General features: G+C 36.0%; 1 protein-coding gene across 11 annotated transcripts in view; it reads right to left on the bottom strand.

Annotated features, from left to right (window-relative positions):
- Positions 1–20,528, bottom strand: part of CCDC88A (coiled-coil domain containing 88A) — a 74,094-nt gene that overhangs the window by 11,867 nt on the left and 41,699 nt on the right. For 6 of the 11 annotated variants that reach the window (XM_071740386.1, XM_071740387.1, XM_071740379.1 and 3 more), the window contains exons 15-26: positions 17,553–18,623; positions 16,851–16,978; positions 12,954–13,095; positions 12,133–12,309; positions 11,446–11,607; positions 8,949–9,226; positions 8,639–8,782; positions 7,494–7,680; positions 6,980–7,125; positions 6,253–6,345; positions 5,849–6,063; positions 492–575 (exon numbers count right to left, since the gene is read on the bottom strand). In XM_071740386.1, the coding sequence (XP_071596487.1) occupies positions 492–575; positions 5,849–6,063; positions 6,253–6,345; positions 6,980–7,125; positions 7,494–7,680; positions 8,639–8,782; positions 8,949–9,226; positions 11,446–11,607; positions 12,133–12,309; positions 12,954–13,095; positions 16,851–16,978; positions 17,553–18,623 (2,827 nt within the window). The remainder of the gene's footprint in view (positions 1–491; positions 576–5,848; positions 6,064–6,252; positions 6,346–6,979; positions 7,126–7,493; positions 7,681–8,638; positions 8,783–8,948; positions 9,227–11,445; positions 11,608–12,132; positions 12,310–12,953; positions 13,096–16,850; positions 16,979–17,552; positions 18,624–20,528) is intronic. The other 5 variants (XM_071740388.1, XM_071740382.1, XM_071740385.1 and 2 more) reach the window with 2 other exon arrangements.

Here is a 20,528-nt window from a genome sequence, read left to right as displayed (position 1 = left end):
TGATGAATACATAGAGTGACAGACCACCCTACAGCCTTTTACTATTTTCTACACTATCTTGAAACAAAAAAATTAGCAATTCCTTAACAAAAGGCTTACAAAATGTGTAATTTCAAACTACTTAGGTTAACACAGTGCACTGTAAATTTATATACACAGAGATGTGTATATAGACAACTATGTATACAAATATATGCAGTTACAATGCACTGAATATATATATGTGTATGTGTGTGTGTGTGCTTGTGCATGTAAACGTGTGGGTACATGTGTTTATGTGTGCACATATATAAAATATTCAGTGCAAAGGTTTAAAAAAAATTTAAAAAAAAGGAAAAAGAAAAAGCTCCAGCTCCTTGTATTGTAGCAGGACTCGCACACTGCAAAATAGGAGGAAAAATACAGCGCAGTCCAGGGAGAGGTTAGTGAAAAATTAGTAATGGAAGCCAGTGTAGCCATTTAAAAGAAGCTGAACTGTCATAAAGTCTTACACATGGAGCGACGGTAGAAGGCCTTCATTTTGTCTTTTTCCTTCGGTCTGTTCCTCAAAAAGGGCAGTCTTTTCAGTGCAACCACTTTTATGTCATAGCATGAGGAAAAACGGAAACAGGGAAATGAAAGAAAAAGGGGAGAAGAACAGATGGAAGTTAAATGTTGAAACTAAGGACAGAAATGAATGTCTGAGTTTCAGCTATGTATGCTATGCTATAAACTACAATTCTCATGCTTCTGAGGGATAATGAAATATGAAAACTACACTATGAAAACTTTAACATACTCAGAAATGCACTGAAAGTAATGAAGTGTACTACAGTTTGAAAGTCCTGTCAAGCTGTAGGAAAAAAAATTACTTTTTTGCAGATTATTATAGAAATTGATGATTATATACTTTCTACTGTGAAAAATACATTTCTTGAACATAAAGAAAAATGTGAGGAAAAAAAAAGCTCAACATGAAAGTAACTACATACAACTACTTCAAAATATGGTCACATCATTATTTTGTGTATTAACTTCTATAATGGTTTTCCCTGCATCCCTAGGACACAATCTATTATCAGTCTTCATTTGTTGTATTTTATGCTCATTAATAAATTTGTTCTTTTGGAAAAATTACATGGACCTCATGTTCAATCTACTGTTGGTGTAAAATGGTTTTAATATTTTACATCAATAATCCACTTCAAATCTGTAGTAAGAAAAACTAAAATCAACATGTATTGGCTGGAATGGTATACACCAGGTATTTTTAGCTGCAAAAATACCAAAGATTACAAAAAGAAAATAGAATAAAATTATACAGCAAAAGTATTGCTGTAACATTTCTTGAGGGCTAGTAGAAAATCAATACATAATATCAGGAAGCAGAGTTAAATTATAAATAGTATTAAAAGATGGAGGAGGTAGAAATCACAAGTTAATCTCATCCTTAGCTTCAGCTGTTCTGCATTAGTAACTGATTACTGGCAGACACCTGCATTTGGAAGCATCAGATAAACGTGCCAGCTGACTGCCAAGCGTACAGGAGCCACATGCAAACAATTGGCATTTAAAGATTCAGAAAAAAAGCATAATGAAATGACCAAAAAGTTCTTATTTATGCAGATCTGAAATCAGTGTAGGCCAGTCTATCAGCCTGAGCAAGAGCTGATTGTTTTCTCTTTCTGAAGTCACTTTTGGGACACATGCTTTGTCATTTGCCTTGCCATTCTGCTTGTTACAGGGCAATTCCTATTTTGTACCAGCAGCACATATATATGTATGCATTTACAAGTGCACATGAACTACATTGAAAGAAAAAGACAACTCCCTGTTCATCATATTACTCTTTGTTTGCACTCAAGAGTAAGAAGTTTACAATGAAATACCTTCTCCAGTTTCCAAGGAATGCACAACTGGCACAGCCACAAGTAACGAAAACAAATACAGGTTTCACTATTGCAGAATATAACCCTATCTTGACTGGGAGGGGGACAGCAAATACCCTCCTATGTCAGGTCCTTCTGACGCAGTTTGGGGAAGAAGAGGCAAAAAAGGCACATGTGCTACTTATGCAAGATAGGTGCACACTAAAATTAAATACAATTTCATCTCTGAATTATTCACTGTGCAGGTATACAGATACTTTTTATTGTCCACGTATACTCACAGGTTATTTCAAAATAACCAGGTGGGGTTTTTTGGGTTTGTGGGGTTTTTTTTTTTGTTTTTTTTTTTTTTTTGGTTGGTTGGTTTTTTGGTTGTTTGTTTTGGTTTGTTTGTGTTGTTTTTGGGTTTTTTTTTCAGATCAATAAAGCATTCCTTCTCTTCAAAATCCGAGGATATAAGTCCAAACAGATGCTGACTGGTTCTAAAAAAGCAGAAAGGCTGCTCAACCACCTGTAAAATAAGACATGCATGTTCTCTATCTAGTAGTAGATAAAATATGCAGCTTTGAATAGCCCCCTGCCAAGGGAATATGAGGCACAGCCTAGCAGCCAGCTAGTTTTCTAGCAGGTAAACAACCAATCAGTTTTGACACCACTGCCAACCCAGAGAGGCAGTCCTGTTCTCTTTCTTTTTGTTACCACAGTGAAACAGGATTCTATTGTAGCTTCTGGAACCCCTTCATGGACGACTGGCCCCTCTTAATTAAAAACATCCACCATAATCTAAGTAAAAAGTAACCAGCAGATGTTCAAGAATCATTCAAGTCATCTATGACTCTTGTTCATTAACACAGGTCACCTCCAAAACGTCTGATTTATGGCTCTCAGCAAGTACAATGAACTGAAAACTACACAGCAACTACTGATGTCCTGGAAATTGTACACAAAAACCCATCCTGTGGTAAAATGCAGCCTCCTTGAGAGACTGAGTATGACTGAAGAAATGTCTTGCAAAAACACTGGAATGGCAGAGCTGAAGCAAACTGGACACCAGTTTAGCACGAGCAGCTTTAGCTCTTTACACTATTATTCCAACAGACCTCAAAAATGTCAGAGCAGTAGGACTATTTTGGTCTTAACCATGAAAGAATTCTAGTTATTAATTTCTCTTTTAATTTTCTATGGACACATTCTTGTTTTCTCAGCTGAGAATGATATTGCAGAATTCTTCTGCTCACCAGGAAATCTCCCACTTTAATCCTACTGTTTTCCAGAACTACTCTAGGAAATTCTGTATGCATAGTATTAAAATCCTCAAATAATTTTGCTCATGCTAAAAGAAATGTTACACATGTTACATCTAAATATGTTGGCAATAGAAAACAGAGCCCAATACACTACTTCCACTATGACTGGATGTTTGCTACTGTCACCACTATTTAAAGACAAACTTACTAATGTGCACCCCCTCCTTCTAGAGGACTTCTGGAATCGGAGGTCTTCAAGCACTCCATGAGACCTCAGGTACTGCTTTCTTTACAGAATAGGGTAACCTGATTTTTGAGCCAAGATCACCCACCTTAGTAAGAGGTCTCTTGAAATCATTTGCATCAGAAAGTGTTCTGCATTAGGAAAAGTTTCCATCACCACTTTCAAAAGAAGAAAAGCTACAGATTTCAAATAGCAAATCTGTTTATCAGTAGTGGTAGCAGAAGGACAATTCCTTTTGGAATCAGTATCTCCTCTTGCTTTCTCTGACAGGGGGTATGGGGTAGGAAACGCACACATCTCAAAGATCACATTATGCTGGATATTCTGTCCTCTAGCTTTTGGGAACAGCACTGACTTGTGCCAGTGACTGCAGTTTGTGAAATGTAAGTTCCCTTCTCTTGCCTCCTCCTCCTGACACGCAGGACATTCCACCTCAGCAGCTCCCTCTGGAACCATTGCCATTCCCAGGGGCAGGAGACCAGGGTGGAACAGAACCAGTCTCTTCCCATACCCAAAACTGCCTCCAGCCAGTGTAGAAACCTACGATACCTGAGCTTTTGCACCAACAGGAGGCAAATTACAGGTTCTCTCTTTCTTGTAGGTTCTTCCAGTGGAAGTTGCTACTGCCAAGCCACAGAAAAGAAGAGGAGCCACAGTATCTTAATATTTAGGATTTACAGTCATTCTAAAACCAGAAGAAATAGACTGCAAAATGTGCACCATTACAGGTACTTTTCACACTGATATAGTCTCTTAACTTTGTGAGACACAAAGTGTCTCAGTAAGGTTGTCAGCACTGAACAGACATGTAAGTCATCTAGAGTCTATAAAAAACTGTGGTTTCCATGGCGACGTGTAATGGAGGAAGGTTAGGATCCAGAATCAGATCAGCCCTTCCAGTTTGTGGATAAATACACAGGGATTAAGGGGAACGTGAACAAGGCCCATGGAGTAGAAAATTAATGAGGTCTGAACAACTTCTTTTGAGGATCAGCCACTGTAACTTCTACCATGGCTCCAGCAGGAGGGTAACTGCACACTACAAGGTCCCCAGTGTCATGCAAAGAGAACTGTCACATGAAAGAGCCCTTCCAGAAGATGAAATTGTTGACATAGATGCAGATGATCTGAACCAAAGCGTGCACACTCATGATTCAAATGAACACACTTGCACACACATCCACTATAGATAGGTTCAGTCACTCTGGAATTTCACAAGGCTTCAGGTTTCTATGTAAAAGCAACAGTTGCTGTTTTTAAAGGTCAACAGTACCTATTTGGAACTTTAACAGGCCCTTACACCAAAAGACACCAAGCTTTCCAAACTGACATGTTAGCAAGGAAAGTGATAAAATATACCCTTGAATGTTTTATTCTGTTACAGAAATACTCACAGATCTGATTTTAAAGTTCTCTGAAATAACTATTTTTGGATGCTTTCAACTTTAACTAGTCTTCTGCAGTAAGCACAGAAGAAAAAAAATACATCATAATGGCTTGAATAACTTCTAACACAGCAAATTCACAGCTGGCACAAAAAAAGAGTACAGATCTGCCATTTTTTGAAACCCAGGACATTAAAATTTTAAAAAATATTGCAAAGACCTTAGGTGAATGTGTATTCTGATGCTTTTACATAGACAGCCACAATGCTTTTGGTGCATAATTATAAAATAGAATATTTTATAACTTGGCTGCAATATTTCTCAAGTTGTGTGAAACTGGGCAGTTTATGATTCATGCCAAGAACGTGTAACAGAAAGCAGACAATAAATTCTGCACAGAGTCTGGTGGTATCCTGACATGACGGCTGTCAGGCTCTTTCAAGGTTAGCAAATTACATCTGGAATATTCTAGCCAACACTTCTGTAACCCTCCTTGGTCTCCCTCTCAGCTACTGAACTCTAAGATTTAGCATCAGTCACAATTTGCATCTTTTTAACAGGTTATGTCTCTACATTACTTCTTCCTATTGCATATTCAAATTATTACCAAATTCTTCATTGTTAGCTTTGTGAGATACAGGGGGAACACCTTCAAACAGAGGATCTTTTTATCATCTAAAGGATGTTAGCACAGCCACAGCTTGGAAAGCACTTCCAAGACAAAGGGAAGTATTCATGCTGGGACATGTGGAAGAAACAAAATAGGGTACTAGTGGTGGCATCTGACATTCTATCCAAAATTCTGCTCACCTGACCAGTGCCTGCTTCACCTTACCCAAGCACTGGAAATGTATCGTAAGACTGAAATTTAGAGCTGATGAAATGCTGAAAACTAGTTTGCAAAAAGCTGAGAGTTTGCAAGAAGTCAGTATAAATCTGCCATTAAGTGAATTCAGGCTTCATTCCTAAACACTTAAAAATCCCTGTCTTCTCAAAACCTTTCAAAACCAGAGCCTTTCCCAAGCACCCCGTAATTTTTAATCATATCGAAAGGAACACTTAGCCAAGGATTTTCAAAAGAAGAAAATGTTTTGCAGTACTCACTGCTACTCTTTTTGGTCCCCATGGTCTGTCCATCTTCAAGAGAGTTTGAGCCCACAGAGGAACTATCCTGACTGTCCTGGTGGGGCAGCTGAAGAAATCCTTCACTGGACTCTGAACGGGTAGGCGTAAGGGTCACAGACTTCAAACGTTCTCTATTAACATCCTTCTTAGATTTTATCAGCTTCCTCATTTTCAGAGTGATCCAGTTGCCCCTTCTGTTACCAAAATTACAGTACATTTATAACATGTTACTCATGCCTTCACACTTTTCCTATTTTGCATGTAAGAACACAGACATAATTCTGCTCCCCTGAAGTTTAGTGAAATCTTGATTTTCAGCTGGAACAGAATAGGTATGTCATGTTTTAGATTTGTGTTTATTTTTATACCATGTTCATGAGTACCTTCTTGGTGGAGATGGTTCATAAAATTTATACTGATCCATTATCTTCTCTTCCAATTTCTCCTTCTGTCGCCTTAATTCATTTAGCTTGTCACTGTAAACAGAAATAATATGTGCTTCATATGATAATATGTGCTTCAGAAATATGTATGTAACATGAGTAGCACATTCCCTTGGATAGCTGTTATCTAAGTCACTTTCTACAAGGAATTCTTTTGTAACACTTGTTTCATACTGAAAAATCAAGAGATCAGACAACCAGTCTTATGTTTAACATTATGATACGAAATTGAAAAAGTTTCCATTTGCCTTTATCACCCAACATAATTTTTCACTTTTAAAGTAATAATAAAATGCATATAGACTCAGAATCAGACAAGCACATTTTCTATTCTCTCAATTTCACTGAGAAGTGTACAGATTACAAAAAACCTATGAACTTTGCCCGTAGTAGAATGAGGAATGAACAGTTTTATCCCTCACTTGCACCATCAGTAATGAACACAGTCACACTGATCCTTTACAACTAAAAATACAGTATTTGTAGTTTGAGTCAAGTTATCTGCTTTTCCCATCTTTTATCCTCATGTATAATTGTTATTTTGAAATAAGAGAAACATTTTGGAACTATCACACGATTTTTATATAAACCAGAAGCTTCTTTAAAAAATATAGGTATTCGTATTAACTTTCCTAATCACAGTAATTACATTGTTTTAAAAACTCACATGTACTGCCTTTGCTCTACATGGAAGAGATCCTTGCTTTCCATATTCTGCTCAAGCAATGTTCTATTCTGTAGCATTAATGTCTGAATTTGATCTAGTAGATGTCTGTTTTCTTCCTCCAGATTTCCTTTAAGCTGGCTAAGAAGCTGTTAAAATACATGAAATGGTACATGCATATATATATGTGAGCATATTTTACACACAAATGAGATTATCAAGAAAATTTAGGTCTTCAAAGGATTCTGATAGTCAAATCAAACAGTAAACTAAACTAAATCACAAACCAACTGATAAAAGCCTCCCGATGCTTTAAATATCTTCTAACAGTTTACCTAATACGAGTTCCAGTTTTTGTACTGCCTGTACAAGCAAATTAATTTACCCTAAGACCAACTTCATTATCTATAAACCAATGAGCAATTCTCAAGCACTTCATGTGATTTTATCAATCTACAAATGCACTCATATCAATATTACAATATTACAAGTCAGGAATAGCATAATTCTCATGTACCTCACATTGATTATTCAGTTTCGTTGATGTAATATCCAGTTGTTGGTACTGTTCTTTGAGTTTGGAAAACTCTGCTTCTAATCGTGTTTGTTCTAGTTTGGAATTGTTCAATAATGTTTTCAAATTCTTATGATCAGTTTGGAGAACTTCATTCTCTCTCAAGAGCTGACTGTATGTATGAGTAAGCCTGGAATTAAAAAAGACACCATAAAACAAGACATGCAGATAGAAGGAAACTTATTAATGACCCACATTCTCTCTGAAGCATGACATTTCCAGAGCTCTATACTACCCCATAAAATATATAGAATTTTTTTTATCATCACATACTGCTGGCAAGTCATCTGTGTCTAATTTTCTGAGGTAAGCATTCTGCCTTAAAGCTAAACACTCCAGGTTCTCCACGTGTTCAAAAATCATGCAGGATTTCTAAATGCAGACATCATAACTAGTTTTATAGTGCCACTTCTTAACATACAAGAATCTAACAAAATGGCTAGAATTTCTTGCCAACACAAAACAGCAAGGAAACTGAGGTAAGGAAGGACACTGCATATACTGACCCGTCCTCTTTTTGTTCTTATTAATCCTCCTCACACAACATGAGTAGTATGAAGCCTTTAATTGTGAGCCTCTTTGCCAGATGACCAATCTTAACACCTCTTTTTGAGAGGGGATGTATCATGCTATGCAATATATACTATTCAACCCAATCACTTATGGCAAGCTATATCATATATAACCCCTACCAGTGGCTTTACCACTCACTGCATCTCCACACCTACTGGCATTACCCTCCCTTATCTTGCTCCTTAAGCAGCCCCCCCAGAGTGCCAGGGTCCCTCTTCAGCTCACAACCACACCGCACAGCGCTTGGCCAAGCATTCCTCAAGACATTCAATGGAATTAAGGATCTTCAGTATACGAGAACTACTTTTTATGTATTTGGATTCCTTTTGCCCTATTCTGTTTTCCTAAAATGACTGTATGGTAAACTAGCAGAGCTGAGTTGCTGTAAGATACGGATAGAAGGAATGGATCCTAAATTGCAGCATCAACTATAAAAAATGTGAGAGGATACACCACTTGTTTAGATTGTAATGGCAAGTAATCAGAGCTCTACTAATACATGTAAGAGACTTTACCTTTCATTTTCATCACGAAGTTTTTTATACTCTGCTGCTACAGTTTCATGTTTTTCATTTTGCTGCTGCATTTTCTCCTGTTCTATCTTGAGTATTTTCTCCAATTCTTCCAGCTGCACTTTCTGTTTCAGCAACTGATTGTACCTGAAAACAAAAATTGTATTTTTTTTTTAAAAGGTGATCTTTCGAAGTATGACAATCTTAATGTTATATTTAATGAATGATTTTATTCACACTAGTTATACAGTGGTTCTTGCTTTTTGTTCAGGAATTGCAGATGCTCATTTTTCGTATGCATGTTAGTATTTACCTATCTTCTAAGTCCTTATGCTCCAACTCCAGATTTCTGTGTGCAGATTTAAGACTTCCATGTTTAGCAATCAGAGATTCATACTCAGAAGCTTGACGTTCATGCAGCTGTTCCAATTTTTCATGATCTTTGAGAAGCGACTCATACAAGGACTTCAGATCCTCCCGTTCCTTGAGCACACACTCGTTCTCATTTTCTAAAGCAGACTGCTGGATCAACAGTTGTGCATTCTGATTCATAAGAGATGTGCTTTGAGAATTAAGAGTGGAATTTTCAACCTGCAGTCATAAACATGTGACAAGAGCTGCAAATTAATTTCATAGTCTGGATTATCTTGTCTACCTCCACCTGTTGAAAGATTTCTCAAGTTTAACCTTTAGTGTCTTAGCAACCACCTATTTATTCCACTACCTGACCACCTTTAAAAGAAATTAGGTTTTTCTTATATTCCAATAGACAATTCCAACTCAAATGTTCATTAAAACATTAAAGTCTTCAACATTAGACAGATTAAAACAAACAAATAACAATTTTACTTTGTTTGCCTCTGAAGGTATTAACCTAATACAGTGTCTGCTATCTTAAAAAATTGACAACACTTAACATGCCTGTCATCTGACCTGTATCAAGCTAGTTTCCTTCTCTTTTCTATTCAAGACATGAAAACCACAAATTACTGTGGCTTCCAATAGCCTCAGGGTATTTGTTAAAGGAAAAAAAAAATCTATCACTTCAGTGCAAGCTGTTACTAAGGAACAAATCCCTTTCTGCTAGAACTGCAGCATTCTTTGCTACAGATGAGAAAGCTGAACCTTTTACTGGAAATGAAGTAATGTCTGATGGCACGTGTATGCTGTGGATTTCCCAGACTGGATCCACAGTTTGACTTAGTTCAGAATTCTCAGTTATCCTTTAAGAACTCCTTTCTCTTGGATGTTCCTTGAAGGTATCAGAAAGAATAAGAACATTTATGCCTCAGTTTTGACACAGTCCATGTAAACCAGGTTAGTTTGCACTTTGGGCTCAGTAAATAGTTAGTTACACTTATTTTTATGAACGTATTTTACCTTTAATTTTGATTTAGAGTTAATGGAGAGTTGTCCTGCAATTTGCCTGAAGCTATGAGCAAAATAGCTGCACTCTCACGGAAGGAGAACAGCTCCCTTTCTCTGTTTGGTCTATCATGACTCAGTCATTCCCAGAAAAAATTACATTGCTTGGTGAGGTTCACCACAGAGAAGTTGAAATAAAAATAAAAATTTTAAAGGCAGAAAACACTTTCTCCTCTTAACTATCTGCCTCAATGCTTCCAACTATCTCCAGTTAATCCATTCTACAGGCCTGTGCTGCTGTGCAATTCATGAAGCAAAAAAAGAACTACATGGATATTCCTGTGTTTTTTGACAAAATTACAAAATACTCAGGAGTTCTGAATCCCAGAGATACATCCTGATCTACTTAAAACGGTGTGTTTCCATTCCCACATCTATTAATTTTTAACGACTGGAAAAGACACAGTGTGTGCACAAATTCTGTTTTGTTCACAGGCTCACCAGCCACAAAGGGGAGGACTGTGCACTAATGAGACTTCCATGTGGTAGATAGAAAGTGCATCTGTGGTACAACTGTGTTCTGCCTTCCAGAAAGAAACAGGATGATAACTAAAAGCATTCACAAAATGCATTATTTGTTTACTTGTTGAAAGACTCCTTCATTATTTTATTTCCATTGAATATCCATAATTTCTGACATTCTTTAATATTTTTGCCTTGTGTTAAGTAAAACTAAGTTAGTTTCAATTCTCAGAGTTCCAAAAGCCTTAGATGCAATAACAAGAGTATTTAATTTATTAGAGGAGAAAAAAGTATTTAATACCCTAGTTAAAATATTAAAGACATTTGAATTTTGGCCCCAAGAGCTGCAGACTCTGTGGGTAACTTTTTTTATAATTTCCATAGTCACACATTACCCATTTTTGCCTCTGAATTACGTAAATTCAATATTCACATATTTACATAGTTTTCAACAGTGGTAGTTTTCACTGGCTTTTTGTTTTTTAAAATCTTCAGTACTTACCAACACTCTGACTTTACTGTTAGGTATGGCTTTTAAAGTTTTTTAAAACTCTATTTATAACAGAAAAATTACTGAATTTTAGAGCCTCTTTGGTCACAATGCTTCCTTGACCTAATTTAGAAGTAAAAAATAAATTAAAAAAATATTATCTTAGAAGACTGGATAAAAAAATGTATTCTAGTTCTAATTATAAAATCAAGAGTTTAAGCTGGACAAAGAATTAAAACAAAGTTCTAGAATGGTTATTCTTCATCAAATTATTTGACTGTTCTTATTACAGATTATTTGCACATTACTTTTTTTTCCTGTGTCTGTAAGAAGTGAAATGTGATTTACAACACATTGCCATTAGCTCTAAAGCCTTCATCCGAAAAAACTTTGAATTACTTTTATTTTCTCAAGCAGAATACGGAAGTATTACCTGTAGCTTGGCATTTTGAGTCTGCAGAGTAGTATTTTGTTCTTGTAGAGAAACAGTCTGTCTCTGAAGGGCAAGAATCTGAGCCTGCAGATTGCTATTCTGTGTCTCAAGCTGTTTTAATTGTGTCTTCAGTGCTTGCTTCTCTGCCTGTAGTGTAGCATTCTTTGAACATTAAAAAAGAGGAAAATTAGAGTTCACAGCTATTTACTGAACCTCAAGAAAAAAATGCCATTTCTCCAAAACAAACAAACCAGCATGACTTTGCAGAGATTTACAGGGTGCAGCAAAAGTTACGTAAAAAAACCTTATATAATAAAGCAATGCATTGGTATTATTACTACAGGTTAAGCTGCAAGAAATGGGTAATGGATATACTTATGGAAAAATGTGGAGAAATCTCCATTGACTCATGTACATAAGGATTATATAAAAGGGATTTAAGAGATATCACTGGATTCAAAAGGGCAAATTCAAGTTTCCACATTTCCTCTTAAATGCTGGCAAAGTGCTTTACAGCATCTCTCAGTACAGAAACCAGCTGCTTCATAAACAGTATTTAACTCACATTCTGCTTAGTACATAAATTAGGTGATAAAATGTATACTTTCTTAACAATGGTCTCATTTGTATTACTGGAACAGTACACACCAAGTACTTCAAAGCAGAATCATATTAAAAACATCTTACATTCCTTTCTACTTCAATTAATCTATCTTTAACTTTCAGTAATTCTCTAGTAGTTTCCTGGTTTTCTTTCTCCCACTTATTGACAGGCTGATTGTCTTCTCCACTTCTTGGAGGTGAATTCTGAACCATTCGTTCCTCTTCCTGTCTTTGCTTGAGCGCTTCATAGTTCTTTTTGACCTGAAATTATTTAGGACAAGTTACACTAGGCTCAGAATTTTCTATTTTCTACATTCTACTTTATTACATGACCAGATCCCTTTTCAAAGAACAGAAAGTGATATTTATATACACACACTCTATTTGTAAAGTTGCTTTTTTTCTATGTTTGGGGAGATGAAGTACAAATGATTTATGGATAATGAAAGCTTAAACATAATAAACACTGGGGCTCATAGTCATATTTCTCCAGCAGGTAGAGACTTCTATTTTCTATTTTATTTCAGTGCTTTCAACTTTATCTCCGAACTTTTAAGAAGTGCAAAGAGATTCTATTTCTTTTTTAACTAGTCCATTGAGCCCATTCAAGTTAGATCAGAAAATATAACTTCCTAAAAAATTAATATTTTTGGCATTGCAATTTAAATCAAATTCCGATTACTTATCCAGCTGACATACTCAATGATCAATAAATACACTCAGCAGTAACTTTGTCTTTTCAACACTGTATTGCTGCAGTCTTAAGAAGCATTTATATCTTTGTGCTGCTTTACATTACCCCAACAATGCCCATCTTTTGCTGTCTCACACAAAAGGTCAAGTGTGGAAATAACCATAGCTGGTGTAAGAGTAATTTAATCTTCTAGAAAAAACGTTCTCCTTACTGTTTTAAGTTCCTGACGGAGTTGCTGATTTAGATTTGTTGACTCTTCTAAACGAGCCTCCAAAGCAGCAATTTTTTCTTCCTTTATTTCAAGAGACTTCTTCAGTGTGGATTCTAATTTTGACTCCAAAAGCTTGTATCTACTGATCAATAACAGACATAAAAAAGTCTGTATTTAAAAAAAATTATACAAGGCATTTAAGTTCTAAAATGTCCTGAAAAAGCAGCCTCATTGCTACATTCAAAAATGCTGGGATGCTGACTCTATTCATAAGCATGAAGGAACCTCAGTATTAGTACCAAGTCCTATGCCTAAACTAAACAGAAGATGGTAGTCAACAATATTTTTTTAATCCTTTTTTCTTTTAAAACAATTAGACATACAAAAACAACAAAAGTTCATCCATGCCAGTAGGGTGCTGGCTTTATTTGGATGATGAGTGTGCATGTGATGACAGCACTCTTCCTCCTGGCTCTGTTCCAGTGAATCCAGTGGGACCTGAACTAAATTAGAATGTGAAGTATTTGGAGAGAAAGACTGTCATCAATTTCCATTTCCTGCTAGCTTGCAAAGAGGAGGCACTGGGGAAGGAGAGGGAACACAGTACCTTGCAGGTGCAAACTCATTTGATGTATGAATGTGTAAATTGTTCACTCAGCCCAGCTGCTGGTATTTTAAGACTTTTACCACTCCAGCCCAGTTCCTATTTTTTTTTACTATATTTACAACACTGTAGGTCACCTAAATCCCCCACAAACTACATATGTGGGAGAGAAGTGGTCACATTTAGAATGTTTGAGTTTAGATCATCTGAAAACTGTGAGTGCAGGATATTCTAATTAATTATTAGCCATTTTAGAAAATACTGAAAACCACACTTATTTCACTTTCAAACCATTCAGTCACTGCGCATGTACTCTGAATCTGGAAAATATCCCATTACTCTCCACACTAGAATAACAAAACCCCCAAATCACTAGTGCCTCCCCCCGAATCTTTTTTTTAAAGAATCTATCGGTTTAGCAAACAGAATAAATGGTGAGAGACTCCTGAGTGGTCAACAACATTAGATGTAGTCAGGAATTGGAGCAGAAGACCAACAGTAAGAGAATTAATAAGTAGAAAGCTGTCCAGTAGTATCATGTAGTACGATGAGAAACCTAGATTTTAAGGTATGACAAGTAATTATCAGATTTAAGAAACTGTAGGCAGTCTATGACTAGTAGAAGAGAGAACATTTAACCTCCCTGAGCTGAAGCATGCATTTACCTACAAATAAGATCTTCTGTTACTGAAAAGTTATACAGTTGTGCTGCAAACAAATGAAGAAAAATACTAGTAGCAGAGACCAAATATCTAGTTTCCCTTTAAGCACCTCATAGTAAAATCTGGTACAAATATTCTGGCATCACTGAGATATGAATGAATACTTCAGATTCAGGATCAAAATCCATAGATCTTTTGTCTAAAGACAGCACCATTTGAAGGTAAAAAAAAATGGAAAATCTGTCAAAAAACTCAAACATGGTCAGCTTAGGCCTCAACAGAAAGACTTTGAAGGGTTACCAAGAATATTCAACAAAAAACCACAAGCAGCTCCCTCCATTCAGGGAGAGAAAATTTGATGGCAGAAATTAAAATGCTGAGAAGTAATTTTGGTTGTTATGAACTCTATGGGCCAGATGAAACAGTTGCTATTGCCTCTCCTAGGTACCAATTCAGGTACTTTTAGATGAATGAAATAGCTGAGACCCCAAAAAAGGCAGGACAGTGGCAGAGTACAGTTTCAAACCAAACACTTTGAAAACGAATATTCCCCATTCACAATCACTCAGCTCTACATGAAATTATTAACAGAAGGTCTATATTTCAGTTTGAGAAGAAGTTCAAAACAGCATAGCCCAAATTTCTTCACATATAACACAGCCCAAACTCCTTTACATCTAACACGATGTGGTCACAAGCCTGACCTCAGAGTTAGGACTTTAGGTAACATTCTGGGCAAGATTCAGGATAAAAGCTCATTGCATACTTCCCCACAGATCAGCCTGAACAGACATATAATACCCAGCCTGATGCCCAAATATCCTGTACCATTAAATATTCCAACTGCTTTTGTGGTGCTTTCACATGGTCAGTGCTGGACAATCAAGTTTGCCATTAACACATTTCTAGACAGGCATTATCTCCTGCTGAAATCCACAAAGAATTAAAGATGCTCTTAGGACAGTGCAGCTGAGCACCAAATTACAAGAGATCTAAGGCCAGAAGTAGACATGGACCAAGTGCAGGTCAACCAGTATGCAGCTCTTCAGCCTGCTTTCTGTGTTGAGCTCTTAATATACAATATATACACAGCAAAAACCTCTTTCCTCAAAAAAGGAATACCCATTAGAAGAACACTAAAGGAAGATGGAGGTAATGAAAATTACTATTTGTGTAATTCCCACACACAGCTAAGCTGGAAGCAAAGGAAGAAATGAAACAGGTCACAAGTCAACTAACCTATGAGAAGTGAACCCAGAACATCCGATTTTTACAGGTATCAGCACTTGTAAAGGGTAAGTGCCATTGTCTGGACAGTAGAAGTAAGACTTACAGATCTTTCCATGTAGTACAATTTCCAAAAGCACCTTTACAGAACAACACTGTCTCCCTTTGTGGGAGGGCTCACTCCAACCACTTGGAATCTAGAATGGGATTTAGAGACATGTTGCTCAATCTGGACTTCCTCATCTAAGCAGTTTAAGCAGAAGTCAGCTCAAGGATTCATTCCTTCTTTGTATGATATACACACTTAAGGACAAAACAAATGCACATTACATGCTGTATGCTACACAGTAATGCTTAAATTGGAAGAAATCACACTAGTCAAAGTTTTGAGGACTTTTCTTGACAGAAGAGCCCCTCATCTGGGAGCTGAGAAAGGAAGATGAAAAGGCACCAGCTGAAAACAAGAGATGATGACAGATTCTCCCTACAGGATCCTGGCACCACCCCAGTAACAGAGCACTGGCAGCAAGACAGGAAAACTGAAGAAGAAAAAAAATGTTGTTTGGTCTTTTTTTTGATAAAGAATGTTTGGTCTTTTTTTTGACAAAGAAGGCTTCAAAAATCAGTCAGTTGTAAAGGAAAAAAAATAATAAAAAAAAAAAAGCTGCTGTCATAGTCTGTGTTTTTGTTAAGAGCACAACTGAATAGCATCATGAAATAAATATTGGCTAGAAGCCTACACTAGTCTGCTTTTCTCCCATCACAAATTTTCCCTAAATCCCCGCAGGATAAAACAGAACATAACACACAACAGAGGAAACAGATGTCAGGGTAGCAGCTGCTTTATATGGGCAGGTGTGGTGGAGTGATAGAGCCAGGATGAAGTTTTGGAGACGCTCAAGTATTGGATACTTCCCAGGCAGTATAAACAGGAATGCAAACAGCTTCCTTTGGTAGAAAAAATTAGAAGGAAATAGAAACAGAAGGAAAGAATGAGGCAGTTAAAGGTAACCACTATGTAACAAAAAAGTAAAAAAACAGTTCTATCACTCAAGTAGTCAAAAAGGAAAAAACCTATTCTGGGTCTGTCATCTTTTTTTGCTACTATTCCTGTTGCTAAACAGAACATAAAAGATTTTAATTGTACATACCCTGTATCTACTGACATACTTCAAGAAATTTCCTACTAATACTAAGTGAGTGGTAACTCCCACAGACAGAGAAATATAAATGCATATCAACTACCTTATTAGTATCAAAGAACAGCAAGATCCATTTTGGGTCTATTAATGGTCCTTAAAATCTACGAGTATGCACAAAACCAATCTGTAAAACCATTTTTTCCTTATGAATAAAAAAGACCCTCATTTCTACACTGCTTCAGGTAGGCCTTGACGTTCTCACCTGTCATCACTGCTCTGTTCATCATGCAAGAGACGCTCCTTATTTAAGCCTATTTTTTCAAGTTCATGGGCAAGTTTTTCTAGATCATTGTTCATTTGTTGAGTCTTCAATTTTTCACTCACCAAGTCCTTACACAGAAAAAAAATCATAATCAGGGTTATCATATAAATAAAACCATGTACTCCGAGTTCTACAAGGACTGAGGCAAGAGTCTTTTATCACTATGTGACCTGAGTAACTCATCAACATTAACTCTAATTTTCTTCCAATTACTAGCTTTCAGATACAGTAGATGTTACATTGTTAACTATCATGTAATTTCACTGTAGTTGCTTCTGCCTTTCTGTAGAACTTCCCTCTCAAATTTAGTCTTGAACATTTTGGTGAAGGGGACATGTCTCAGCCAAAACAAATGCTCACATGAAGAACCCGAATGATGCTCACTTAACCAAAGCTCCATGGTGGTCTGTAAGCAATCTTACAGTTAACTGTAACATGGTTATAAGATTCTGTTTTCTTATCATGATTATATAAATTTTGATTATGTAACTTTTCCCAACTGTAACCACTAAAGCTGCTAAGAGTATGTAGATTAAATTATTAAAAATGCTAAATACAAGCATTTTTCAAAAATATAGATATATTACAAATTACTACATTACAAACAGATTATGATGGGAATGGTAACTAATTTCTATTTACCTCTCGTAAAGTGACAAGTGTTTTCTTGTCAATGGTAGCTCTTTTCACAAGTTCTTTATTTTCTTTTTCTAGTTCTTTCAGGCGTACACACGATTCCTTATAAACAACTATTTCTTTAAATAGAGATTTATTTTCCTTCTCCAGATTACTAATTTTTACATTGTTTTCTTCTAAAGTACCATCCTTAATTTCTGCTTGCTGTCGAAGCCGTTTGTTTTCTTTTTCCAGCTGTTTCTTATCTTTTTCCAGTTGAGAAGTCTCCTGCTCTAACAACTTATTCTCCTTTTCCAGTTGCTCTAGGCGTTTACTAGAGATTTTTAATTCTTCCAAGTTCTTTTGAAGAGTCTGATTTTCAGACTCCAGATCTTGCAATTCACTTTCTAATTGCTGAATCTTCTTATTGCTGTTTTCCAGGGCTTTCTGTAGCCTTTGGTTTTCTGTGTCCAGGCCTTGGTAGCTGACTTCCAGGCGTTCAGTTTTCTTAAATGAGGCTTTCATGAGTTCAAGGCTTTTTTTAAGTTGGTCCTTTTCACTTTCCAGTTCCTTATTTTCTAGTTGCAATTGTGCCACTTTAATGCTTGTACACTTCAAAGATTCAATTGTTCTCCTCAATTCCAAATTTTCTTCATCAAGTTGTGAATTCTCCTTTTCCAAGGATTCTAATTGAAAAGTGAGATTTTTTAGGCTATCCAAAGTTTTTTTTAGTTTTCTGTTTTCCATTTCCAGGTCTGAATTTTCTTGTTCCAAGGCCTCTATCTTCTCACAAGTAATTTTTAAGTTAGTGATTTTTTTCTGTAATGATTCATTTTCCTTCTCCAGATGATGCAGCTCATTCTCAAGTTCTTCAGCTCTCTCTCCTTTCTCTTTATAGTGTTCCAATTCCTTCCTGATTTGCTTTTTTTCAAATTCAATCTTATTTAACTTACTACTGGTCTCTTTAATAGACTCGTGAAGGATTTTATTCTCTTTTTCAATTTCTTTCATTCTTGCTTCAGCACTGATTTGTGAGCGTTGTCTCAGAGAAGCTACAGTTTGATTCAAATGTTCATTTTCTTGTTCTAATAGCTTAATCTAGTTTGGGGGAAAAATTACAAACATGAACAACATGTCAATGAATAATTACATTTATATATAAAGTAAAAGCTACTATGTTAATAAGGTTACATCATCCTTCCCTCTTAAGTTAAAAAAAACGTTCACCTACTCTCCTGGTATTTCTTTGCAGCATTACAAACATGGTGTATGTAAACAGGCAGATGTTTTACAAAGTATGTCAAAGTGAATCTTCAAATACCTTCCTCTTGCATATTAGCAGATAATAAAAGTAAAACTAACAAAAACCACAAAACTAACAAAACACACAAAAAAAGCTCTATTTCTCAGCTTCCTTTCATTTTCATTTGCTTACCCAGATTTAGGTTATTTTCCTTAAACTCTAATTTCCAGAGATTTTCCTTCAAAACAGACAAAACTACCACCAAGTTCTAAACTTAACTAGAGACGGAGGGAAGAGTGGGAGCCACAAAAGTGTCTTTATTTCACTTGGAAAATATATAGTTGATCTGTGGGATCTGAGGGCATCTTGATCACGGTAAATAACATTTTTGGAAGAAACACACCAAAGTTACATTAATTTTTGAGTTAAAAAGAACCCTTGGACATACTGTTCCAGAACAGCTTCCAGTGAAGGCAAATTATATTAGAATTATTTTCTCAGATAACATATTCCAAGATCTATTCAAGATAAAAGAAGCGATTTAATCTTAATTTTTATTATTTCTTGATTTTTTTCAGTTACTCAAAATAATTTGAAATTTTTTGTGTATGTAACAACACACAGCAAAATGCAGAAAACTGCTTTCATCAATATTTATGAATGTACTAATAACATAGCATAAGGGATGTTTCAACAATAAACTGTTTTGCAGAAAAGCAAAAGTGCTAGTTGCAAGGAAAAACAGACAGAGAAAATTATAGACTGCTCTTTCATATTTAAGTCTGAATGTAACGATTAATTACAGGATCTACGGCTCAGTTCCCAGCAATGACAAACTATTCTGAAGTGATTACTGAGTAACTAATTAACAAGTGTCTAAAACCACAACTTTGTAACATGTTTTTACATAAGCTGGTATGCTTCTGAACATGCACAGTCACTTCCTATGAATTCTGCTTCTCTAGTCCTAACTTAACAAAAAAACCATGATCAATGCCTCTGTAATTTCAGATGAAATCCAATGAACCTTCCACAGTTGACTCTGATAAGTTCAGCACAGAATTTAAAAAAATTTTTAAAACATAAGAGATGCTGCTAACCCATCACAGGTCCTAACTGTATTATTTTAAAGCAGAAATAGTCCTACTGAAATGTCAGTCCTATTGCAACACAATTAAAACAAGTTAAGTATCCCTAATGGCTGAGTTGGGACTTTATGACTTAGTCCGGAAAGTTTTAATCTTTGTTGCCCCTAGAGTACACTTCTAATACATCACAAATTATTTTAACAAATAATTTAACAATCAACACTTCTGAACAAAACCAGCTGACCTATTTTCATTATAATTACCCCCTTATGCCAAGCATAATTTTGGCTTTTTTTTTTTTAATTTTCTTACTCTAGAATTTAATTTCCTGACTAAATTGGGTTTTAACAAATTTTCAGGATTTTTGAAAGATAGTTTCCTGTTCTCCAAAATAGTGTATTTGAAAATTTAAAATCCCATTCTTGTCAACCTCATCAAGTAGAATTCTGTAAGATTACTACAGTTCAAATTCTGAAGGACTTGACTACTAGACATGGGTTTTCCAGAAGTTTCCATAGCTCTTGTTTCCTAGTGGTGCGTTCCATAGGTCCTCTCAATTGCCCTGCAAAGACCTTCAAACGTATCAGCACCAACCAGGTACAGACATGTGACATTAGTACTCTCCCAGCTATAGCTCCTATCATCTACAAAGACCCAGATGCTGTTTCTGCC

This window comes from Heliangelus exortis, chromosome 3 (assembly GCF_036169615.1).
Source record: "Heliangelus exortis chromosome 3, bHelExo1.hap1, whole genome shotgun sequence".
Classification (NCBI taxonomy): domain Eukaryota; kingdom Metazoa; phylum Chordata; class Aves; order Apodiformes; family Trochilidae; genus Heliangelus; species Heliangelus exortis.
The sequence above is the reverse complement of the archived record's forward strand: the minus strand, read 5'-3'. Positions and strand labels throughout refer to the sequence as shown.